The sequence below is a fragment of the Osmia bicornis genome, chromosome 12 (genome assembly GCF_907164935.1).
Source record: "Osmia bicornis bicornis chromosome 12, iOsmBic2.1, whole genome shotgun sequence".
Lineage (NCBI taxonomy): Eukaryota > Metazoa > Arthropoda > Insecta > Hymenoptera > Megachilidae > Osmia > Osmia bicornis.
Genome location: NC_060227.1, coordinates 5,488,289 through 5,514,214, shown reverse-complemented (window position 1 = coordinate 5,514,214; position 25,926 = coordinate 5,488,289). Strand labels below are relative to the sequence as shown.

Sequence of the window (25,926 nt, the reverse complement as noted above, 5' to 3'; positions counted from 1 at the left end):
CGCCGTGAGAAACGGGGTTCACACGAGTAAAACTCAATCTTTTTTAACATTAATTCGGTAGAAATTGTTCGATTCAAGTAAAATCCAAATGAAATTGTATCGCGTTTAAAGTGAAGTGTTCAAATAATTTCAACAATCCCTTGCACCGACAGTGTCACGCACAATATACGAGGAAAAGGTAATTATGACAATTCTATTCTTACGAATTATTAGTATAGTAATAAGGCAATGTATTTTATTCCGAATGTGAATAACCACGTGGGCATACATAATAAAGCTATAATTATGTAATTACTTAATAGAATGCATTGAAACAGGTGGACTACCACTAGATATAAGTCGAGATTCCATCATTTGAGCATAATTTACTACAAATGTATCATTCATTACACGTTCTTCTTTATCTTGTATAATTGTAAATTTTCCAAGCGGTATTTGCACTTCTGATAATCCTTCTGCAAATATGAGAAACATATTTAAGCAAATCCCATCAAAATTGATAAATGTAGGCGATAAAAAGTACATACTTAATACTTTGAATGTATACACTGTATTTAGAGGATTCCGAAATATTACTTCTCCTACAATAAAGTCTGATATTTGTGGCGTATAATCTGATCCTATTTTGAGCATCTGAAAATTAGACTTATAGAGAAATATATCAAACTTAATTTTAATGATTTAAAGAATAATTACCTTAAAAGCTATAACATCCAGAAGTTCTGGTTTTCTTGTCAAAATTGGACACTTGAGAAAATCTTTGTCTAACCAATCTTTTTTACCATTCTGCGCTTTTTCATTCACAGCCACACTTTCATTTCTATTTTCAGAGGAAGCGTTAACTTGAGGCTCTACATCAGACATGTGCTCTACCTTGGGTTCCTCCTTCACTCTGGTGTTACTAAAGGTTAGTGGAGTAGAACTTTTTCCTAATGATAATAAGTTTGCAAGTTCATGAGAAGGTGATATTTGTTTAACGTTGCACCCATTCATTGTATCTGTACGAATTACTTTGTTTTCTTTAACATCCTTGCTATCTACATTATCAAAACGAATGTGCTTGCCAAAAGAAACAGGACAAGAATCAATAATTCTAGGCTTTGCTGGTTTATTTTCATTTTCTTGTGGGGTACTTTGCTCAACTTCTTTTGTCTTCTTCTTTCTATGCCTCACACGTTTTCGTTTTGGATATAAATTTTCTGTATTAAAATCTTCCATCAGAGCTGTGTCAGTAGTTTTTGATTCGATCACGCTGCTTGCTTCGCTATCTCCTTTCCCATAACATGCTGTACTGAATCCTGAAAACTCTGTAATAGAAATTTTCATATAAAATTTATTACACATCATTAAAGTAAAACTTATTTGTTACATTAAAAGAATAAAATTCACAGACCACTTTGCGATTTGTATGCACCTTCATTTGACAAAGTTTGAACTGCAGTTGTATTTACTGAAAAACAATTGGTCTGAATTTCTTTATGTTGAAAGGAATTATTTCTTTCTTCTTTCATAAAACTACTCATATCTTGTGTTGTATTCTCTGTAGATATTTCCATTTCATTTTCCAATCCAGATCCAGGAGAAACCCTGCAATATTTTCACATAAATAATGGTACTTCTTTCATAGATTCCATACAAAAATACTTACAATATCGTTTCATTTTCTTTAACAATACGAATATCCTCGTTAGGTGGCAAGTACTCAGTTTTATTTAACAGCAAATGGAACGGTTCTTTGATGTTCAATAATTTTCCAATGTGTTCTGTCATATGTGATACATTGCACATTTTTGTACCATCAATGAAAATCCAACAGTAACGTCGTACATCGTTATAAAACTTGCATAAATCAAGTTTAACGCGAAAATTTGGCCGGCACATTTCTCTTGATGTAGGTTACGGGTTCATTAATGTTTACAAACATGCTTTCATTCAGAAATCCGTGTCATTAAATGTCCCTATTATTGATGACCGTTTGTAGGTAAGGTAGGTGAAAGTATAAAAAATTCACTAGGATTTTAAGAAATTCCTAGCTTATTCACAGAAGATAATACAGGAAGGGTATGATAAATCATTTTCAAGATAGAGAGTAGATTTTTATAGTAAATATAAGATTTTGATAGTATGGTGTTCATTGAAATGAACAAATATAAAAAATATTAAAATCTAATTAGATCTTTTAGATTTAGATTATTAGAAGATATCTATTCTAAGGGGTGTGAATAAAATAAATGAATGATACTTTGGAGAATTTAAATATAACATCCATCTTTTATTTAATTTTTGGTAACGCAATGATACAAAGTCAAGGGCTTACACTACTAATAATCTGTCCCCAATACATTTCTTCCGGAACTACGCTAGAAATAGTCACAGTCGTGTTTAAAGTGTGGCCTGACAAAAGATTCGTGTATCTAGTATAATTCACGCGTTAAATGTTTCGATTGATGTTTAAATCGATGGATCTAGTTAACATTAATTCAAGTAACACGATCAAGTTAATGCGTTTGCAAAGTTCAAGTTTAATAATACGTGATTTCAGCAAAGATTCGCGTCTATATGGAATTTTCGTATAATGTAAAGTACATACACACTACTTGCCTCTTTTTTTATCTTTTCTTTTCTTTTCCTCTTTTTTTTTTCATTTTCTCGTTCTTCAGCGTTCATCAAGTACAATAACGCCGTTTTTAAAAAGCTATTGCAATCGAATAGAAGAATTTGTACGTGGTATTCTATTCTCACCTGAACGTTATTGTACTCACGGTAACTCAGGGTTCGAGCAAGGCAATCGTGTACAATAAGTTCACGTTCATTTTAATTGACAAATAATTCGATATTTCATAGTTAAATAGGAGAATGATAGATCTTCATTTTCAATATACTTGTCTCTTTCGAAATATACAATACGTTTTAAGTAAGGAATATAATAATTGTTAATAAACTGTCTACACGTAACTTTATACGTTATAGATTGAATTAGTCGAGATTATTTTTCTTTCTTTTTTTCTTTAAATCAATTGCGTATAGATACATGTATATAATATAGTATGTATAAAGAACAGCGTAGGCGATTTAAATGTAAATTCATTCGATCGACTAGCCAAGTAATGGATTTATAAAATGTTTCTTGGGCGTGTTGTATACATTGGATTAATAAGATGTTGAACGGGCAGTGGGAGACAACCCTGAAGTAGGATATTTTTGTAGGATACTTTGGTATGCCTGCAAAATCTGGGACCCCTATGGTTTTTTGATAATTCGGAATAAATATGTTAAACTTAACGTATACATCTTTTGGTTCGGTTATACTTTTTCTCGTCAACACCACGTTTGCATCGTTTCATTTCTGCACGAGAAGAAAACTGAAACGATAGATCACCAGAAACAGTGATTTCCTATTAACGGTAGATCGTAAAATATCCCGGTGATGCAAGTTTTCTTTTTCTACAACTATTTTAGAATGGAACAAGAACTTCTTGATCGAATTTCAGGACACGCGTGTGTTCAGTCGAAGACAAAATAGAGATACATCAAGTACTTTGACTCGTCCTATACACATTGAATTGTCGAACAGTAAACATCGATTTATCTTCATCGAATCGTTTCTTTGTACGATTGAAATCAGCGCGACAGTCTAAGACGACGGAAGATTCGAACCATATCTTTGGTAAAAGTTTCGTCAGAATCGGAGGCCATTTCTACGGTAAAATCTTTCCTGGAGAGTTTCAAATGTAACGCGTAGGATCTCGCGGTCGTACCCCTCCGTCTCGACGTCGATCGTTTAGCGAAAAATGAAAGAAATTCACCGTTTTTCACGGGTACAAGCTGGCCTTCGATATTTCACCCACGACGTATCCACGATGGCGTTTAAACCATCGAAGGACCGTTTTAATCGTGGTTTCTATCGAGCGTGCGAGGCAGCGACGTCGAAACGAGAATATCGATCGATCCGAGCGAATGGAATCGCTAATAGAATCGTCGTAGTATAGTTTCCCCCATTCTCTTCGGCTTGTTTCGCCCCGTCTCTATCGGATCTGCTGAAACATAGCAGCTACTGTTTACGAGAGAATGCAGGAATTCCTCTTGGATTCGGAACGCTCGCGAATCTGTTGCAAATGTTGCAATTGAGCTGGCGATGGAACGTGAGCGCTGCTGCTACGGGAATTTAAATGTTGCGGTGGTGGCAACGATTGCCGGCGACGTCGTCGTAGTTCCGGGCTCAAATTGTATTTCATCTTTGCTTGTGTTAACAATTCTTTGAACACCTGCGTGATATTCAGGTTCTCCTTTGCCGACACCTCCACGAATCCGTTGTTCCATTTCGTGGTGACTAGTTCTCTGGTGCTCTCGCTGTCCACCTGGAAATATAACAGATCAGGAAAGAAATTTCCAGACAATCGGGGATAGTTAAATAAATTCAGGTACCTCTTGTTCGGAGTCGATCAGATCGACCTTATTGCCGACGATTACGATCGGCACCGCACCCTTCTTGCTGAGGATTTCGGATCTCAGAGTCTTCACCTCGAGAAAGGTGTTGGCGTCGTGAACGTCGTAGACGAGGATGAAAGCATCCGCGCATTTGATCGAAAGGTCTCTCATAGCCGGGAACTCGTACGAGCCCGACGTATCCAAGATGTTTAGCGTCAAATGTATCCCGGATACGTTGAAATCGCCGTGGTGCATCTCCTCCACGGTTCGTTTGTATTTCGGAGTGAAGGTGTTGTAGAGAAACTGATTGATAATGGCCGATTTCCCAACCTTCGCTGCTCCCATCACCACGATTTTGTATCTTATAGAACTCTCCGTTTGTTTTCCGCCGCCGCTGTCCGATTCCGACAATCTTTCATTTCTGAAACAAATGCATATATATGTATATATCGCGATTAAAAAAGCAAAGAGCAATCTGCGTTTAAAAATACAACAGCCCGACGAAAAGAATAGCGCTAATGAACATTAAAGATCCTTCTGTGGACGTCATCTCGAATACTGGTTTCGTGTTGCGGCTGTCCTGAATTCGAGCCGCGATTACTCCCTTGGATATCTCTTCTCTGGAGTGGTGCAGGGTACTTCAGTGCTTTTGCATGCACCAGATAACAACTGTTTCTAAGTATCTTCGTCTTCGTAATCATCCACGCTTATTACGGCAAAGAAGCGAGACGTGGTTATTACCGTGCGCACAAAGGAGAAGAGCGAGCTTCCCTTTTTCGCGAAGACTAGCCGCGAAATTAAAGCTCGGCCCGGTCTAAGAGCGAGTCAAGAGGTTGGCCGGAAAGAACATCGAGAAAGAAACGGTGAAAAGGCGAGGGAGAAAAGAGAATAAAAGTAGTGTTGTTGAAGGCCTGGCATGTGTTTCGTGTCGGACGGAAGTACACACTATTTCCCCGGCAACATTTTGTTCGTTATTTGTTTGAAATTAATGAAAGTAACAAAAGCAAGTTTCGAGCAGAGTGGCCATTTTAAGCGGAAGCTCTTTCTCTCCTTCGCTCTGGTAAAGAATATAAAAATACGCGTTCACGTAGCGTCGCGGAAATAAGAGGGAAAAGGAATATCGCGTAAAAGCTTTCTTTTTTTACGAGGATTCCCGAGCGTGAACATGACAGGTTCGATACGACTGGTTGGAAATAGCATTAGAAATTTCCTTACCTAACGTTCTTCGTCGTACCATCTTCCTGACCCTCCTTCAGCGATGACGGTTGTAGACTGAAACGGCGACGAAACTGGTGCCGACCTTTCATCATTTGTACCGAAGTATTCCTATAAAATAAGATTCGTGAGAGGAATCGGTTCGCCGAGGGGCGAGGAAAAATTCCAAAAGCGAAAGCAAAACGTTGTTCCGCCAACGTGGTGCTGTCTATAGTTAAAATATCACCTTCTCGTGATTTCGAGGGATCGCAAACAGTATCCTTGAACGGTCCTGAGAACACCGCGACACCTGTTACAATGTCTATGAAGAGTTATACCTCTTTTGTGATGAAAGTAGCAGAAAGTCGTGAAAGGGAGGATGCTACACTGTCAGTATCGTATTACGGGTTTTCTTCTTTACGTACTTTGCGCGTGGATAGACGCCGCGAACGTGGGTGTTTCAGTGTTCAAAATGCTTAGTTTTCTTTTTCAATTGTATTTATATTTTATAACTTTAAATGGACTAACTCGTTGAAACAGGTACTTGGAAATTTGAATTGCAAGCTTAATTTCTCTAAAAGTAAAACACAAGCTGACGTTCGAAACGTTTTACGTGTGGGCACCGTGTGGTTGAAATTTTGGAACAGCTGTCACGAAACGGAACCGCAAGGGGAACCGTAACCGATAGAACCGACTGATCCATCTACGATACGTGGATAGATGTTCGCTTTTCAGCTGATAAAGCTGAACGAACCGCACGCGTAGCATCGAATATCATATCGATCGTTTCACTCCCGTTTAATCGCGCCTTACAATAACGCCAATTTCGCGAATACCAGCTCGACAAATTTACTCTCTAATCGAATCATCAGAATCCTCTTTCCACCCGGCCGAACGTTATCTATAAAGAAATTTATTTCATTCGAAAATCGAGACCCAGCCTCAAAGCGACACGCTGAAGATTGCAATCAGTGAGAGTAACAAGGAATATTGTGAATTTAACGAGAAAGCTCGTGGCTTAAGGAAAGACGGATTAAAGGAAGTGTTTGTACATCTGTCGACGGCAGACACTCTCCTATTAACAGGTTTCACGAATCGCGTTTGATCTTTCACGTTAATTTGCTTGCGATTAAAATTTTCTGCTACACCTCTTTAGCGTGTGATTCAAACCAGATATTGTTTATTTCCGTACAAACGCTAATATAGTTATCTAATTTTAGTTATCTTTGAATGACTTAAAGAGTCATCCCAGTGAGTTGTTCGAAATGATCGTCAGAAAATGGTACTTGCGTTTAACCCGATCCCGAGTTTATCCATTATGGCTAATCATGCTCGTTTAATAGGGAATCGATTCGGGTGCAGTGGCGGTTAATATCGTTCAGTGTCGCGCAAAGTAACCTCGAACCGGGTCCCTGAGCGTCCTTTAACTCTCGGAGGTAGGTGACGTTTTCTAATCTTGTCCAACCGGGTCTCGATTCGCCGTGGGTGAACACGCATACCCGCTTCCGTTGAAGCCGTTTGCAACATGGATCGATACGATACATGGCGTAACGCAATTTCCCGTCGAGATAAATGATACGCGTGTTCGGCGACAGAACCAGCTCGACGTACCTACGTATTTGCTGGAGGAGCAATACTTTAGTGATCGATAGGTAGCCGCGATAATTTCCGAGCAACCGTGTGAAAACCTCGCCGCTATCGCCCTGCGTCGATTGTATTTTTTCGAGTTCGATGCATACGATAGATAAAACACGGGACGTTTGATTGCATTTTTTTTCCATTCAATCCTTTATGCCCGACGATTTCTTACGATACTAACAAAAATTCATTAATCTTTTCTATAGAAAGTAATGAAATATTATGTCGAATGGGCACGTCGTAAAAGATTCTTATTACAGCTGCAAATAACATCTTCGTTTCATCCCCAAAGATTAAAAATCATTTCAAGGGTCATCATTTGAAAGGTCGCGATCGGGCAAATAGGTAAATGCTTTAATGGGTTTCAACACTTTCAACAAGGTATTAATCCCCTTGATCCTCATATCGTTTCGTGTTATATGGTAAAATTAAAAATTATATAAAAGGTCGTCATTTTCATAAGGTTGAAAATATTCGAAAGGTCGTGGTTGTTTCTCAACACACGTAACGATACGTTGAAAATATTAGAAATTTGTATATTCACATAGAACAAGGTAAAATGTCTGAAATTTTAATCTGGTGTTAACATTCGGCTTTGTATCGCGCGATCCTCCTCGGTAGTACGTTTGTGTTTCGCTTAAAAATTTGATGCAACGCTGGCACAGCATGGCTGTGCATAAATATGAGCAACGAAGTAAACGTGCTTTAAGGAACAGTGGGGTTGAAGAAAAATAAGCTCGGAGAATATTCAGGAGTTCGCTGAAGGATTAAAGGGTTTCACGCCAAATGCCTGAGTATCTTGTTTCCCTGAAGCGTTATATAAATTCTTCCTTTAAATAACCGCTAGTTAAAGCGCCGTCCTATCTTAATTTCCTCTGTTTATCTTCCACATTCCTCGGTTCGGTAATTTTTTCATGACAAACCATCTTTTTCGTATCGGATCAATATTTTGATCTGACTATATTTTTAGAATTGTATAGTATATTTCGTTACATGAAAAAATAAATAAAAGAAAATTTAGTGGATCGTCTAGCGATCTGGCCAGTTTCGCGCTCACGTTTTAATCTTCCCGTTTATTGCTTCATAAAGCTCCGTAGAACCGGCATCGACGCCGCGTATTGATCAACGTTTTCTACCGATATTACCGTCATAAACCATCGAAACGCTGGTTCAACTTTTAATCTGCCTCCTAGAGAAATTTATCTCCACGATTTTGTCTAGTGCACTCGAACCGTCCTCGAATTTTTATCAGCCTTCGATAATAATTCTTCGTTGCAATTTATTATCCAGCCGAGCTGTCGCGTTCGTACAAATAGTGGTAATTAGGGAACGCAGTGATCAGACAGGGTAACATATGCATGTTCGTGATTTGTAATTAACCGGTAGAGAAACGAAACTCTCCCCAGGGAAGATAGCAATTATAGTTTCAGCGATCTTTAAAGCCATGTCCAATAACGAATAGTTATATATTACCCAGTATGTTCTACTTTTTTATGGTCAAATATAAATAAAAAGTATTAATACAAATGTTCGCTTGGTTTACGGGTGCTTCGTTCAAACTCGAACGCTATATGTGTATTTAATATTAGAAATTATCTAAGCAATTACAAAGTGGTTTGTCCTGTTTCCTAACGGGAAATCGAACATGTTATCGAATAACGTGTTCCTATAAAGGGACAAATGAATCCCCTTAGGTGTACAGATTGGAAATTGAACGGGGAAGATGGAAGTAAATCTTACCATAGCGAAAAGTAGTCGGTCTGATAGCATTACGGCTTCGTTCGCGTAATCAGATGCATCTCGAAATCCGCCCTCTCGAAATAAGTCAAGTTAAATAGATTCAGGATCTCTCGTTCGATTTCGAATTCAACCTTTTTTTCGCCCGATTCTCCGGCCGAATCCTGTCGTTAGATTCGCGGGAACGGTTTTTAAAAAACTCCACGGACAGATTATCGCTTCCAGAGAAACGTAGTTGTTTACGCGGTGCGGGTAACGAGAAAAGGTTAAAATTATGCGGAACCGGGTGATATACTCCGGATCGATATTCAGATTATCCGAAAAAAAAAGAGAGAGAGAAAAACGATGCGGGTAGGCGTGTCGTGTTATCAAGTGGAACATCGGCCTGGCGATAAGCTATTCCTACGATTTATTGCCAATTTGACGAACGCGTATTCTCGTTTATCCGCCGTCTGTCCTCATCTTTTTCGCGTTCACCGGCAGCCACGAGAGCGTAAATAAATGTTGTTTAAATCGTGGATGCCACGAGATAAACGAAACGGGATTTAAACGAGCCCACATCGTCGATCTTTCACGATACGTTTTACCAGAGAAAATGGCTGGAAAGAGGGAGAGTCGGAAAAAGCGGACAGTCTCGTTGGACGACGATCAGACTGACGTACGGGAACCCTTTCCGTGTATCGTGCCGTGGCAGCACGCGTCACCGCTTTGACATTAATTAAATTCAATGACTGCGTTAATGTCGGCGTTAACGGCTTGCTGAAAAAGTCACCTGACTGTTATCCGATAGAGAACGTCGCGTCGATTTAACACTGATTTTACACGCGAGCAACGCGTGCGTATCTTTCCAAACGAATTTCATCGCGTTCGAATGAATTTTTCAGGGGAAAACGATGAAAATTTTTCCGAACAGCTGAGATTTTATTCGGTACTCCAGCTTTTTTTTTCGTAGAATTTCAAATCCTGGAATAAAAGAAGAGCGAAGTTTTCAGAGAAGTTGGAATTTTATTTGAAGGAAATTTCAGAGGGAACCTTGTAAAGTGTGTCCCCTGGCAAATATAAATTTTATTCTATGCCTTTTAGAGAAGTGTCTGGTAACTTGGGAATATCGAATCGTCGGAATAATGTTAAGTGTGCTTCAAATTTAGAAAGTTAAGTTAAATCGAATCTCCGCGTTTATGTTTGTTCATTCTGTCTTTGGACAAAGAAAAAACAGGAACCCCTTTTGTTTCTTCAATGACTATAATTACGAACTCTTGACACCGCTTTCAAGGAAACAAAGCTTTTAAGGAATTTCTGATAATTCAAGAGTCCAGCCTCGTTACCTGTTTTTTGTGAAGAAATGAAAACGCAGCCCATTATCCCGGACCGTTTTTCAGCTTCGAGGTAGCGTCCTTTTAATTAAGAAAATTGCCAACCTCCCCTCCATGCATATTCATAAAAGAATAAGCATTCTGACGTAACAATATCAATAACTCTTCCCCGCGATAATTAACGATCGTACAGATGAAATTTAAGATAATTTTTGCCGAGGTGACATAATATTTTCGCGAATAAATATAATTCAAGAGACTCTCGAAACTCGAAGATAGGATGAACCATCGAATAAACGTGTTTCCTCTTTACTTCGTTAACGATAGAAAGGCTATAAAGGATCCAGGCTCGTGAAACGCTTCGTTTAAGGTGTTCTTCCACTTGGTTGGCAATTTTTCTATAGGTAGAGTGAAAATGGCCCCTCCGCTTGTATCAGCTTCTCAAAATCCAGTATTTGCCGCGAGAAAAGGTGTTTACCGGTGGCAAACACACGTACACGGTATAAATGCCCAACCCTAGTGGAAAATGCTTTTACGAACCTCGTTCGACCTCGTAAATTATACCTCTATACGGGCAGAGGCAACAAGTTTGCGACAATATCTCAGTCATGCGAGGTTCTTCCTACGACCCGACCGATAATCGATCCGTCTTCGACTCCCACTGACTTATCACCATCATGCACCAGTTGATCGCACCAACCGATATGCATCGAGAAAGATTATTTTTCTATTTCCTCCAACGATCAATATACATATTGTGTTCATATATTCTAAAAGCGGTGCAATGTTGCGAACCAGCGAATCAAAATCCTTCATCATTTAGATAGTAAATTATAAATAAGGACTTTCCAGGAGAACGCTACTCTAATAACTTTCCTCTTTACTTTGCCATTCGGAACTGTTGAATAATTTCACGTTACTCGGAGTTTCCTTGTTTAATTATTCCAAATAACATAGACAAAGATTATTCTATGCTTAAAACAATTTTGAAATTGGTGACGATTCATAATGGTCCTTATGCATAGGTTAATAAAGGTTTAACGTTTCATTTGCTTTGAGTACATTAGAGCGATGGAAGAAGGTTAGTAGAACAGAGCAGCTGATAGACTGTTAAAAAGAAAAATCATTCGATTAATCACGGTCTGAAAGATAGGAAAGCTGAAATTAAATTCTGTCCACTAGTGATGGAAGAATAACAAGATTCGTCAAACCATCGTACCGTGTACGATTCGTCGATATTTTCCTGGAGCATTGCTGACTCGGTCAGCTTATATTCCGGGTTCAACGTTCAATTCAACCCTTCGCTTCGGTGGGGCGAGCCCCACGGTGACATCTTCGTATATCGGTAACGCGTCGAAGGAAAGAGCAACCGGGTCGACTAGGGGTGAAATAAGAAAGGGTGGCAAAAGAAGAAGGGGGCGTGATTCTCGAGTCTTCTCGACGGGATGCCAGAGTCGTTCGTTCGTTCGTTCGTATGTATGCGAGGGGAGGAAAAAAAAAAGCGAGTAGAAACGAAGAGGGAATCGCGCCCCACAGCTTGTCGACTTCGAGGTCGACGTCGGCGTCGTCGTACTCGCCACCCTTACCCACGGATCGTCTGAACTGGATCGGTGCAATACGACGAAACCCGACAGCATGGAGCCGGCCAGTTCCGACTCTCTTCCCGGTCGTTGCTCCACTTTTATACCAGCATACGCATCCACCTTGTGTCCCACCCACGCGTCGCCGACCGTCTGATTATTATCCTTCGCTATCAAACCCGGCCATGTAAGAGAACGATCCTCACTTACGCGATAATTGTAATCAAATTAAGGTGTGATCCATTTAAAATGGCATCCTCGTTTCGGCACTCGTTCTTTAAAATTTTCGTAAATTTCAAATTACAAATATATAATTCTGTGTTAATGGCTATCGTTACTTTGTTCTTCTTGAATTTCTGCCATATCACCGATTGAAATGGCTGAAAATTTATTCCGTAATTTGCGACCGAACTTTCGACTGGTACTCGTACGATATCTAAACATGTACGAACGGAAGCTTCAAAGAAACGACTGGATCGTACGATGAATTATGCGAGTAGCTTGCCAACGAAACGTTTGGCCAGCTTCCCGAAAGCCGCACATCTGAATTCGTTGACCTTAATGTGGCAGACAAGCGCGATATTAATGGGGATTTTTCGAAAGGAAACAGGGTTGTTGCGGGCTCGATGTTGAAACAATGTATTCTAGTCAGCAAAAGGAGGATGTAATTTCGTTTATCGCCGTTGCTTCTCGTTTCGATGAACAACGGTTCTGCTTTATAGACTCGTAACCGTCCCTATGACGAAGGTATACCGTCCCTTCGGACGTCCTTCGGATCCTTTCCTGGGTGCCTGGCTGTACCCTTGGCTCATCGAGCCAAACGTCAATGATGACCTCACTTTTATCCGTATACTGTTGAACGATTCTCCTAGATGGAAGATGGAAGTTGGTACAGTAGGTACATTTTACGAGTTTGATATTATTCATAAGGCAATGAAATATCTTGCTACTCTAGTACCAAACGGGTTCAGGATAAATAACGAAACTCGTAAATTAGCGCGAATATCCTTTATATTGATCGTGCAGGAAGTGGGAGACGTTTTCAGAGCAACGAAACGCACCTCCTTTATCCAAGAAATTTATTGTTACCACGACTGGCGATCCAACTGGGACGTTCAGGACGTTATTCCATTTTTGGCCAGTGTTTCGCGTGTGATGGTCTCGCGTCGTTGATCGCGATGTTAATGGCACGAGCGTTTCTCAGAGGGTAGTTTTTTTTCCTTGGACAGCCATGAATTACGAGCTTTTCTCAGATGAAAAATTGTACTCGGTCCCGTTTATTGGCGATGCGTTTACGAGCTACGATGCGTATTTACTGAGAGATGTTAGTCACCGGATTTAGGCTAGATGCTCCGGAGATTGTCGCCAGCTTTGCAGGGTGTGTTTCTTGCGTCTCATGGAAATATTCTAATGAGATGGAAAGCCATTGCTCCAGTTTCGTTGGCCTGTTTCGACGCTAGTAGCAACCTCCTTTCGTCGCGTGCTAATGACGTCGACGATACTTAAGGCTGCTTTTTCCACCGGTGACACGAGTTTCGGGTTTGATAAATTACGCTCCCTGTTTTCTCGACTAAAGTGTGTACAGTTTTATTATTCGTGTAACCTCTTGATCGATCAGAAACGAGATTCATTTTCAAACGCTATCGGATGGAATTTTGCTTCGTGAAAATTTACTTTGACGTTTCGAGAGGTGTGTTTTCTCTGGTGAAAGGAACCGTTCCCTTACAATACTCTCGAGTGTATCGGGTTTGATCCAATAGACCAATCGAATTGCCCTGGGATCCTTCGTTTGTTCTATACCGACAAACACCCCCGAAAGGGTATATTTTTCCGTTTCCACGGAAATGTAGATGCCGTCACACGTTTCGACGAGATAGTAAACACTGTTATCCCCATCAACGTTGTAAGAAATGCTTTCCTCTCGCCACGGGTAATTCGATGTTTTCCTCCAACCCGGTGAAAGATGGTGCAAGATCGACCGGGTCGGAAGACGAACGAATCGAGACGTAAAAGCGATAACGGCTATTCGTTTTCTAACTTTCTTTGACAGATTGAGTTACTCGGGATCCGGAGGTGTAAGCTACTACAGGATCGATGTTTTCTTCCGTTAATCCATTTGTATCGTAGGGGCAAATTTTTATTACCTTTAACCTTTCTACTATGTGTTCACGTTAGGCGAGAAACTTAGTTGACCCGCAAAAGTAGAATAATGTTCGATGAAACGACGTCGTGCGCCTGCATTCTAGTTGCGCTTAGATGGGACACGTATGACACTTGTTACAACCTATTGGGGTTAAGCCACGATAACGTCGACAACTTGTTAAATAGCTAGTATCAGACGCATAAATTTTCGATATTGTTAGCGACGGTAACGGGAAATCTTTTTCACGCCGTTTAAAAAAGAAAAAATCATGTTTTACCGAGTGAAAAAGGGGTGACGTCGGCTGCTCGTTAAATTCACCGACGTGTGAAGTTTCGAAACAACGCAACTGCCATCGTTATATACGTTGATACGGGAAATACAATTAAAACAATGACGAGTGGATGGGTCGCGATGATTTTCTTCAACATTTAACACGTTGACTACTGTAGAAACAGACATTCCTGGTACGGTACATTGTGATACGCATTGTTAATGATTTTCGAGATTAATTATTCAATTTCACGCTTCGGTTTGTTCATTTCAAATTGTAGTGTAATAGTTCTAATAGTATTCAGAATTGAAATTATAGAGCTTTAAAATGTAAAACACGATCTCTGCTTGAGTATATTTTTTCATTATTAAATGAAATAATAATCTTTTTCTATTAACGAAAAAGTAAGGTTTCCATACATAGCACTGAGTTTTCAAAACGTCCTCTTTTGCAGATTCTCTTTTTCCACTTTTCCACTTATTAAAACGTAAACGAGTTTGACAAAGCAAACAGTAATATTACATCGTTGAATAAGACTTTAATTGCAACGTGTAATCTGGTCAGGAAGGATGAAATCGAGTTAGGTCCTGGTCTGCGGTGCAGATTACAAAATCATTTTCCCATTTAACTAGCCGGCCCGCGGTCGCGTTTTAACGATTATCCACGAGCACACGTTCAGGTGATTTTAATGCCTTCAAACGGGGAACAAACCCGCTTCGTTACCGCTGGAAATCCGTTAAGAAATATTTCTTTTTTCATTCTCATCAAAAATGTCGGTTGTTTATCATAAGCATCTCGAGATAATAAACTTTATTTCCCAAGGGAATAAACTTTTTCTTCCTTATTTTTTATATACGATGTAAGAATTCGTGAAAAATAGAGGAGCACGGACACCGGAAATTGAACGTTGGTCTTCCGAATCGTAACTGGCCATTTCTACTCCCACGGTTCCTTTTATTATTGTACCCGGAGATCTTGACCCCACAGGAATTTATATACTCTTGTATTTTTTTTTCTTATTTCCCTCATGGGTCTCTTCTACCGATGGAGTTTCGCAAATTTATTGTAACGAAAGAGTTCATTTCATTCACTCTTAATCTCGTTCATATTCAAAGTTATGAAACCCTGTTGGAAAATCTCAGCAGCTGTGTCACTCATCAGAAGCACTCCGTTAATATAAATGTCGTCTTCTCTCAATTCTTCCACCTGTGAGAGACGACAACGTTCGTCCTCGATTAACGACACAGTCAACTTTAATTCGTTCGACGGTCCCTCGTTATAGTTTCCAGGGAAACATGAATCTTAATGTCTGCTTTCCATAATCCATTTTTCCATGACGAGGCCGGAGAAGCTCGGCTCGTTCGATGCTCGCACGCAGGGTGCTCGATTTCAATTTCCAGCCTCGTTTCGAAACGTCTCGTCGCGAAGGTTTCGAGTCGAAAGAAATTCAGGATCGGGGTCAACGGAGCTAGTGGGAATGTAAACCAAATCGTGAGCTGGAACAGCAATATTCTAGCGAGATTCAGGATAGAACCGTGCTGGGATCCGAGCCAGGACGAACGACTCGCGCGATGGAATCCTTTCGAAAGGGTAAACAATGACTCGATCGCGAGCTGCATATCAAATGGAATTTCCTCTCTCACGAAGGCAGCTTTTCAATCGTCGTGAACGCAGACGTGTCTTCGTTGCATCTCGAATTTGGCAAAAGTATCGTTTAAACGTTTTAACTTTACCATCGGTTTCGACCATTCCAAAGAGAAACAAGCAACGATATTGCTTTCTAGTTTCTCCAGCATCGTTCGGCAGTTTATCGAACGTTATTGGCTTCTAGCTCGCGAAAAACAGCTTTGAAAATAGGATTGAAGAGAAGCTCGAGAAACATCGTCGAGTTAACGGCGGGGATTGTATCGTCAAGCGAGAAAGAATAAAGTTCGATCGAGCTGACACTGGTAAATATAAATGGGCTGTGCCATTGGTGCATCGAAGACAAAACGCGTAATTTTCGGAGACACGTGAAATTCATTCCGCCAGATAAATAGTCCAACTTTTTATTCTCTATTGCGTTCCACGTAAATTCTGTACTTCTAAGACGTACTTTGCTCTTCGCCTGATATTTACTCAACAACGTCAGCATTAGCTTAGAGAAACTACAGTTTAGAGTTTACTGTTCAACTTTTACTACTTCGCTACTTAGCTACTATTATGTAGGTACTTTTTGTCGAGTAAGCTTTAGTATCATTCCCTCGCGTTGGAAATTTACCAAGTTGGACAAAAACATAATTGTAAAATAAATTGACTGAATACCAATTTGTAAAATCATTTATAGGATCATTACTTCAACGAGTTATAATGGAGAAACTTTTGTGAAGAATCCTTTTCAAATTCTGCTGGGAGCAAACCGTTTATCGCGTTCGCGATAAAACTTTTGACTAATTTACATTGACCAGGATTTTAGCGGGAATTTCACTGAATTAATACGCGCAATGAGGTGAAACAAAGATTCCAATGGATATCAATGATCATTGACGGGAACAACAATTAAAATGTCCATAGATCAGGGTGAACCGCGATCGCATTACGCTTCATGGGGTTACGAGCAATTACACCATTCAATTTATCTCGTTTTATTCAAAAGAGTCGCTCGATACATCGTTAAATCCGGCGGGATGGTATGCGTACAGTTGTTGTTGCATAATTTCCTTTCCGATTTATGCGTTGATTTCGATGAATCGCAATTGATTAATTGCATTGTTTGTTAAATTTCAGAGATCGAAAGCAGAAGCACGGGGAAAGGAATTCGAAGATCCAGAGGAAAATTTGGTGAGTTCTTAATTGAGTACTTAATTACTTATCGGATTAATGCGATATTCATTAAAGGGAAATGAAGCGAAGTCGATTAACACCGCATTCCAATTTACGTCCCTTTAATTTGCAAATTACTCGATAATAAATTGGCGGACAACTAATTCAAAGTTTGACACATGGTACGCATGAAATTTACGGGAGTTTTGTTCTACCGCCAACGCAATGTATCAAATTTTCCCCGTTGAGATCTCACGTTCGATCTGATTCTATCAGATAACAAAGAGATCCTAGGCGCTTTGTTCGAACACAATCACGAACTAGGTGGAAAAGTTTCCGTACTATTGCACCCTAACGACATCGTATTTTTCCTAGGATAATCGAATCTCGGATCAGATAACACCTTCGAACCGTGTTCAAATTGAATCTTTTACATAATTTTCCCCGTATCGCTTGATTAAAAAAAAAAAAAAAAAAAGAGAAGATATTTAGTTCACCTCGATACGTTTTGTTACATTCTTTATTCTATAAACGTTTCAGTAGAAAAAGAAAAGTTTACTTCTGCGTTAATTGAAAGTTTTTCAAAGAAGGAAGGTCGGGGAATGAAATTTTTTCTATTTATCAAGAGCTCTCATTTATCAAAAATTTTTTGATTTCTTTTCTTACCCATTTTATAGGCTATCCATTTATCGCACGAAACAGTAAGCCTCCGGTATGAAAAAAGAACATCCTTCAAATGTTCAATCGGTTATTTTTTGGCGTCAGGTTGAACACTTAATCCCTGATACTTTGTAACAAAATATTTTCCGTAACAACAGGGTCTGATAAATTTCCTGTCTCGGTACTATCCAATTTCATTTGTCGTTTTTTTTCATCAATCTATTAAAAGAAGAATTGTTAGGTATATCTTGATTAAATAATAATTTCATTCTGAAAACGTGGAGGACGTATCTTGTCACTGAAATAACAGAACCTTAGAATCTTCTTCAATTGTTTGAAGAACATCGAGGAAAATTTATGCAACCGTTTTCGAAAAGTTGCAAAATACAATTGAGGAAGTGCTCGAGACGTTACAAGCGTTTCCTCGACGAAACTATTGGTCGTCGTTTCGATATATGCATAGTAGATAAGGACGAATACATCGTAAATTCGGAAGTCCCATTCGTTCGAGGAGCAACATTCGATTTTGAGACGACCAATCGAAGTAAGAGGTTCGCGGGATATAAACCGTGTTTCTGCTTGGAAAACTTTACAATGGGCCAAGTTTATACGCGCCGTTTTTGCGTCTCGATCGAGTTTCGGCTATTGAAAAGCTACGCGAGAGAAGGTATCTGGGTTAATTACTCTTTATCCGTCGCTTACGAAACTTGTATCCCGTGAGAGTCCATAAATTACCGACGAATCTCTTTGTTTCTTTTTCTAGCGAATTTGATATTCCGAATAGGTATCGCGAACAACTTGAAAGTTCCCATTTTTTTGCGAGCTTGTGAAAAGAGAAAGAGGCAACGCGTATAACGCGAATCATTTTTCACTGACAAATTTTCAACAGCCGTTGCAGGACAAATCGTCGCTATCGCGTTGATTCAGAAACGATTTCTCATTGTGCGAATTTTCCTCCTCGCAGCGTCTAGCGAGCTTTATGAAACGTCGCCGCTCGAAAACAGCCGGATATTTTCCGCGGTCTACTGTTATGGAAATTGAAATTGTTTACGTCACTGTGGCGAACAGCTTTTTGTTCAAGTTCTTGCACGCAAATAATTACGAATTTCCATATTGATCGGCTGCCGATTCAATCGTGCTCGACCGTGTCGAACGATACCTACTGTTCGGAGTATCAATTATTAGATCAATTATGCCAGTTAAATGTACCGCGAAAACATTTCGTTTCGTGCTTACTCTTGTAACGCGATCTTTTAATTATATCAGGGAATATTTATAAACCCGGAAGGATTTAATAAACGTTCGATTCGACGAATCAAATTTGTTCGGCATCCTCAAACGAAGAGACGAGTTAACATGTCAGAGTAGATTGAAGATGGCTCGTACTTGAAGAAAATCGAATTGAAACATTTGTCACGTTTCGAAGAAATCGAAAATGTAGAATGGCAGATTCCAAGCACGCAGAGTACTCGGTTCGATTTGCAGCTGGATGAAAGCTTGACAAATCAACGTTGGAAGGAGACAGGCTCGCGGGACAGATCAATCTCACTAGAAAGGAAATAAAGATAAAAAAGAATGCAAAGAACGATGCGAATTTGTCCACGAGCTCAACTTTTCCCTTAGGATTTCATTTTCGCCTCCGCGTCGCTTTTCTGACCGCAATTTCCTGCGAATCTCGCGATAGATAACGGATTCAATTTTTATTCGTCTGAAGAATAAATAATATTCACCGTCTCCTGCGAACGCGAAATGGAAAATATTTCAAGTTAAAGTTCTTTCCGTTAATAAATGTACGTAGACCTTGGTGGTTTCAACCGTACCAGAATTATAGATCTGCCCTAGTTATCGTTTTATAAAGCATTGTGGCGAAAAGAGAAGAAATATTGCTCTCCTTTCGCGACTCTTATCGGGATCTTCAGTACGTGTACCGGAATACGCGATGGGCCCAAATAAGTTCCTCCTTCTTTTTCTACAATTTTAAGTTCCACTTTGGAAGGAAAGTTTCGCGAGAGGCGGAGATGTCGAGGGAAGCTGATAGGAACGATGATCCTATCCCGTGAGATAGAAGTTTAATCTTTTAACTACATAACCAGCGATCGAGTCCTCCCGGAGTCTCATCTTCCCATTCGCACGAAGAAATTGATTGATGGATTATACGCATCGATCCTAAGTAAATTTTCTCAAATGGTCCAGTTATTTGCTCCGCGACTTTTGAAGCAAGAATTTAATACTTTTATCAAAGGTGATTCGATCTTTCAAATTGTTTCGCGTCTCTTTCGAACCGGTCTCGATAAACTCGGTCCTAAGTAAATTTCCCCGACTGCAGGTTCTCGAAGAAATAAAAGTTCCCATCAGCGTTTCGAAGTGCCGATTCGATTTCACGAGTCAAAGTCGAAACTCGATCCAGCCGAGCTGTTTGGAGCCGAACGCGACCTTGCTCTTGTCCTATCTTTTCATCGTCGCGTTACGGGGCAATCGATATCCCGGTGTCCGCGCACAGGGTGCACCAAGTCAAACATTATTATCGATAGTGGGAGCCCTTGTTCGCCCTGCTCGTTTTGTTGCGTCCAGCGTGCAACGTTAATTGAACGTGCACCTACATCCTGTGGGTTTATGGCTAGAAAGGCGTCCGCTGGTCGTCCTCTAAGGGACGCTCGCGTCGACCAATTGTGCTCACCCTTCGTCCCGATCCGGCGACCGCCGTAACAAACCGTGTTTCATGGACTTTATTGTTCCAAGCTGGTACAACAGCCACCGAGTTACAATTAATCGTCACTGTCCCGAACAATGTTGCTCGAATTCGTATTGTATCCCGTTGTTATTGTCAACGGTGGTTCATATTGTGCAGCATCCGAGCTGATCGCGCTTGTTTTTGTTGCGGCGTTAGGCAACCGCGATTGTAGATACTGCCGAAAATGAGGGGTGTTGGAGTGTGCGATGAATGAACCGTCCTGTAGACGAATTGGGTTTGGAGAAATTGATGGGTTGATCGTCGCGAGGGGTCGGTGACGAATTGAATTTGACCAGACAGATGGGAAATCAAGAGAAAATATTGGATATTAAAAGTAATCCTTAATTTTTTGATGGCTAATTAAGCCCTCCAGAGTTTGCCTCGACGGGTTGTTTAAAGGGAGCATCTGTGATAAATAATTGAATAAGCCTGCTAGGTATGAAACTTTCTTAAATAAAGGTACACGAGGATTAATAGAACGCTGCATTCTTAATAGGAATTTAGCGTGCAAGGAATAGGGGTAATTAAACGTTAAGTCTTTGAATTCATTACGATAAGAGCCTAAAGACAAGATTTCGATATCGATACAAAGGGATGTTGAATATTTGGATTGCTTAGTTTGCGGGATCAATTACTAATCAACGCCACTGTAATATAATATTACAATTGCAATCTGTCGAAACGATCGTTCTGTAATATCGCCTATAATGAAATGACATTATCATACCAAATCTGACCTAAACCTGGTTGCAATTTACTCTGATTATCGTGGAACATTACGTATTATCATTGCAAATACAGTAATGTTTCGCGTTTGAAAATCGTAGCTTCACCGCTGATTAATTCGATCCAATTAGTCCTTCTACGTAAAAGGTATCACCAGTTAAATTTTTAAGTAGGTAATTCGAGCATCGAAGTAGAATAAGAAATATCGCGATGGTTCGCAATGTATCGAATAACTTGAAAAATAAACAATAAAATCTTTTTAATGATATTTCGAGAATTAACGAAAGGGCATAAGTGATTGACGTTGTTGAAATTAATTGAAAATCTGAAATTTCACTAAAATCTTTTAATGAAGGGGCTTCGCGCATTGCAAAATAATATCTAAAGTAATAATTGAAAATCTAATTGTTTTCTTCTATATTTTTTTGTTTCGCGCCATTCGCGAGAGAACATCTTTCAGCAGCATTCAGTCTAAAAAGTCTTTTAGCCATCGTTCGAAAGTAACGAAGTAAAATCGTTTCGCGGAAAAACCACCATAAGAAATTTCAAATATACACACATCTGTTGCGAAGAAGTTGCGCGAAGTTTCATACACAACTGGGAATACGTCGCGTAGGCGAATATTAAACCGAAGATTAATTAATTTATGGATAGCAAAAACAGAGAATGTCGCGCGCGCCACGTTGACAACGAATAATGAATGTCACTGAAGTTTTATCCGAGAAATGTCATGAAAAATAGTTGAATAAGCCAGCTGGAAAAACACACCGTGTGTGCAGAAAGAAAGCAAATTTTAATTTCCCTGTTGAAATTACCAGCATCGGAGAATCGCAAATAGGATAATATAGAATAATGAAATTTTGCATACAATTTTTCATCCTGAAATTCATGTTTTAAAAAATGAAAATGGCAAGAGAAGAAAAAAACGCGATAGCATTTCTGTTTTTGTTTCCAAAAACTTCTGTTCCTTTTCCAACACACCGTGTACATGGTTGTACAAATGAACGATAATTATATTTCTGCAGTCTAATTAGACTTTTCTCAATTGTTAGTTTCAAATTCGCATTTCTAGCACGGTCAATGAGAAAGTTTCACGGGCTATGATAGAGAGGTCCATTTAGAATGCGAAAAACGTGTTATCAGTCTGGTTCTTCTTTCAGGGAAACTTGTTTCGAGTTTCGCTCAGGTGATAATGGTGGTAGCGATGATCGTATAAAAACTTTCTAGGAGACTTTCCCTCGCGTTTTCATATACATGAGAAGAAAGAAAAGGATCTCGTCTCTATTTTTACCCCGTGAACTTGCTTCCAATTATCATTATATCCCGGCGGTGTTTTGAACCACGCCTCGGGAGGAACATCTTTATAACCTCGAACGGATACCTTCGGCTTTTGAATTAGCTTCTGTAAACGAAGTATGCCTTTGTGAATCTCGACGAATTTTAAAATTAATCCTTAGCTCCTAGCCCGCGGCCAATCTGCCTGTGGCCAATTCTCTTTTCGAGGCCGTCAGGCCAGAATTATCCGAGGAAATTTGCATGTTAGGTGACTGCTCTTAACACGGCCGTTTGCTCTTTACCGTGTTATCGTCTCGATCCTGGAATCCAAGGGTCTTTTAAACTGTCCCTGCCGGTGATTTCGTCTGGGAACAAATGTGGTTCGTTCAAGAGCAGCGTGTTAAATACAAGATTATAACATCGTCCTTGTATTCGAGTATAAGGGTTAGGTGAAAGAACTCGTCTGAAGATTTCAGATATCACCCAGTCTACCTACATTTTGCCATCCAAGCAAAACAACTATTTCAAATTTCACACTCGTATCTCTTGAATCCATCCATTCGTAATTAAAGTACGCGGGCGTTGTATCCACTGCTACCGATACTATTATCGCAACCTTCCGCATAAATGGTTTTAATTCAAAGTACGAAACGAACAAACAGTACGATCACCGATAAATCGCCCGTTCCGTCGCATACAGCGTTGCTCGACGAGGAACGAGGATACCCGTGAATCTTCTCTATCAAATCGTACGAACGACGAGCAAGATACACGGCGTTAAAAGTGACGCGCATGCAAGCCACCATTGCCGACCATTGTACGAAAGTCACGCTCTGAAAGGACTTTGGTAAATGGTGCAATCTACCGCGCCATTTCCGACAGCTGACGGAACAGTTGGCCAGATAAGACCGCAGGGAAATGCGGAAGCATCGACGTGGGTACAGAGGAACGTGGTTGCGTGCCGAAAAGCTCTGTCGTGCAATTGAAAATCATGCGGCATCTATCCGTGATGAATAAACGATGGAACGAAGAATTGTCTTGGAAAAATGAATTGAAAGAGTTTTTAGGACTTGATTGAAATGAAAAATTGAAAACTTGTCGCTTAATTAAGAATCTTGCATTCCGTCTGACATTCACGATAAAGGCAAACGACAGAAGTAAGGATTGCGTTTTAAAAATGGATTAGCTCGGCAGGATGAGCCTTCTTTGAATGACATCCATCAAAGTTTTTTACACAGGCGTTTCGAGATTACTTCGAACCCGGTAACCTTGTTTAATAACGTTGAAATTTGTTGCCGCTGTCGCGTTGAAGACGATAAACAGAATCTTTATTAAAATACCTACAAAGTGTAGTGTCGCGTGGGCACACCCTTTTCCATCTTAGCTACTGTGGAAGCTGCTGGCACACCTGTAAACAAACTGTACCACGGCACACAGAGAGGGTGCAGATGTTTACCGACTTTCTCTTCTTACACATTAATTTGCCGGTTCTGTACACAAAAGCCTCGTCTTTATAGCCGTTGCCGAGGGTGCATTTAGGGAATACCATCGGGGAAATGAGTTTCGAACGTGGTGTATCGGAGGAATCAGGTTCGCCGGGAAATTGTTTCGTCGACGAAACGGGGAATCTGTTTGCAAGAGGAAAAGAACAGCGACAAACGATTGATTGAATCTTTGAACTGATACGATTGAGATCAGGTGGTACAACGGGACCGTTTGGGGTTCGAGCTTCCGGAAATCTGCGTGGGAGGATTAGAGGTTGCATTGCGGTGTGTAATGCAGTGAAAATGCACCATCCACATTCGGCCGGCTGGAATACCATTAATATCGCGTTAAACATGCATCGATGCTACTTGGCCTGGCAAGTTGCATCCTGTACGAAAGTGATCCTCCAAGCAACGATCTAATGTCATCGTGAAAATTCATACTATTATTTGATGGAATAGAAAGCTTCAAACTGAAGCGACTCCATAGTAATTGATTAGTTAATTACACGATATGTTAAATTGGAAAATGGAACTGCAGTATGAATCTTAATAATTGCATCATAGTATGCCACTTTGACTGCGCCAGTTAAAGTGCGGATGATGTAAGGGGTTTCATTTATTTTAGAACCGCATAAAATGAAAACTCATGCGTAACGGTGATCTCTCATGAGAAATCAGAGCGTCGCGTATATGCGACACTGTTAGCGTGTTAAGATTACTTAAAGTTTGCAACGAGGAACAATCAAGCAGGCTAATGTTCCATGGGACTGTTCCGTTCGGTTAATTCGCGTGTCTTCAATAAAGTTTAAGAAAGTTTTGTGAATAGCCCGTTCGGTCAAAGGTATAGTTCATTTTCCCTCGCGTGTTTATTCTGGCTCATTTTCTCCTACGATACCACAAATTACAAAAGCTATTTTTACCTAACGAGGCGGTTTAAACAGCCTACCCTTTGATGTCAATTCACGGTTTGAAATTGGAACTCATTTTCGCGCGCCTTTATGGGGAAGCAATTAAAATTTTTAATTTGTTGCACCGTTGATTTTCCCTCACAGATGTACAGATTAAGAAGCCTAGTTTGATCTTTTTAAATTTTCAAAAACAAATCGTCACTCTTCACTGCTCGGTAATTATCTAAATCCTTCATGAAATTTGAATGGAAATAAAAATTATTTTTTCTAAATCGTCTAAAGAAGTGCACAAAAATAATAAGAAATAAATTGAAAAAGAAAAAAAACACGGTGGTACTTACCTGTACAGAAAGCAGCGAGTAGAAGAGCGCGACGGCTCGACTCGGTTAACAGGTGTAAACCGTGAGCGCGGCAAAGGTTCGAGTGGTCCTTGGTTGATCCGCCGGTAACACGGTGGACGGTACGCTGCGGTGTAAATCTCGTCTGGCCTCGTCAGTTGGCGACAAGTGAAAATTGAAGGTTCGATGATTAGGTCAATTGACTAGTAAGTGACGAGGTCGAAATTAGGTGAACGTGGTCGTGCGCTGGTGGGTCGCAGTTGCTGCTAGACGAACACAGCGTTGCGGACGAGCTAGCTCTGTCCGGTACTTCGGTACCGTGCCGGGTGATATCCTCGCTTTCAGTCGGCGTCTGCGCTCTCGTAACCTTCCGACCTTCTCTTCCACCTGCACACCCCCACCGAATACGCCCGGCGTATTTTAGACTGCAGCCGCGATAGCTGCTTCTCTTCCTCCCTCTTTGTCATTTCGTTCCGTCCCCTCCTCTTCGTCTAACCCTCTTTACTCTTCGTCCTTCGCGTTCACCTGATTTGCCTACCATCACCTGACGGTACACACCTGAGGTAGGGTCACTGCTTCTGCTCGCCGGAGAACGTCCAAGCGGGCTGAGGCCGAACAACCTGCCGTTGCTCGTGTGTACACCGAGGGGCGAATGTTTGTTTTTCGCGGAAAACGTAGGTGGTAATTACGGCTGT

At 40.3% G+C, this 25,926-nt stretch overlaps 2 protein-coding genes across 2 annotated transcripts; both read right to left on the bottom strand.

Moving 5' to 3' along the window:
- Nucleotides 1-213: 213 nt before the first annotated feature.
- On the bottom strand, nt 214-1,916 carry LOC114873959. Its single transcript, XM_029182774.2, has 5 exons — nt 1,649-1,916; nt 1,394-1,587; nt 697-1,307; nt 528-633; nt 214-455 (listed from the first exon to the last, which is right to left on the bottom strand). The coding sequence occupies exons 1-5, from the start codon at nt 1,879-1,881 to the stop codon at nt 292-294; spliced, it is 1,308 nt and encodes a 435-aa protein (XP_029038607.2). The 5' UTR covers nt 1,882-1,916; the 3' UTR covers nt 214-291.
- Nucleotides 1,917-2,986: 1,070 nt separating this feature from the next.
- On the bottom strand, nt 2,987-25,518 carry LOC114873961 (ras-related protein Rap-2a). The gene is made up of 4 exons (XM_029182776.2): nt 25,235-25,518; nt 5,644-5,754; nt 4,426-4,849; nt 2,987-4,358 (listed from the first exon to the last, which is right to left on the bottom strand). Exons 2-4 carry the CDS (start codon nt 5,736-5,738, stop codon nt 4,059-4,061), a joined length of 819 nt encoding a protein of 272 aa, XP_029038609.1. The 5' UTR covers nt 5,739-5,754; nt 25,235-25,518; the 3' UTR covers nt 2,987-4,058.
- Between the last annotated feature and the right edge of the window lie 408 nt (nt 25,519-25,926).

Coding starts and splice junctions, on each gene's coding strand:
- LOC114873959 (XM_029182774.2), bottom strand. CDS start 1,881: ATGTGCCGGCCAAATTTTCGCGTTAAACTTGATTTATGCAAGTTTTAT. Junction 1,308..1,393: donor TGCATACAAATCGCAAAGTG/GTCTGTGAATTT, acceptor TTTCTATTACAG/AGTTTTCAGGATTCAGTACA. Junction 456..527: donor GTATACATTCAAAGTATTAA/GTATGTACTTTT, acceptor TCATATTTGCAG/AAGGATTATCAGAAGTGCAA.
- LOC114873961 (XM_029182776.2), bottom strand. CDS start 5,738: ATGATGAAAGGTCGGCACCAGTTTCGTCGCCGTTTCAGTCTACAACCG. Junction 4,850..5,643: donor GGTACGACGAAGAACGTTAG/GTAAGGAAATTT, acceptor CATTTGTTTCAG/AAATGAAAGATTGTCGGAAT. Junction 4,359..4,425: donor TGATCGACTCCGAACAAGAG/GTACCTGAATTT, acceptor TTATATTTCCAG/GTGGACAGCGAGAGCACCAG.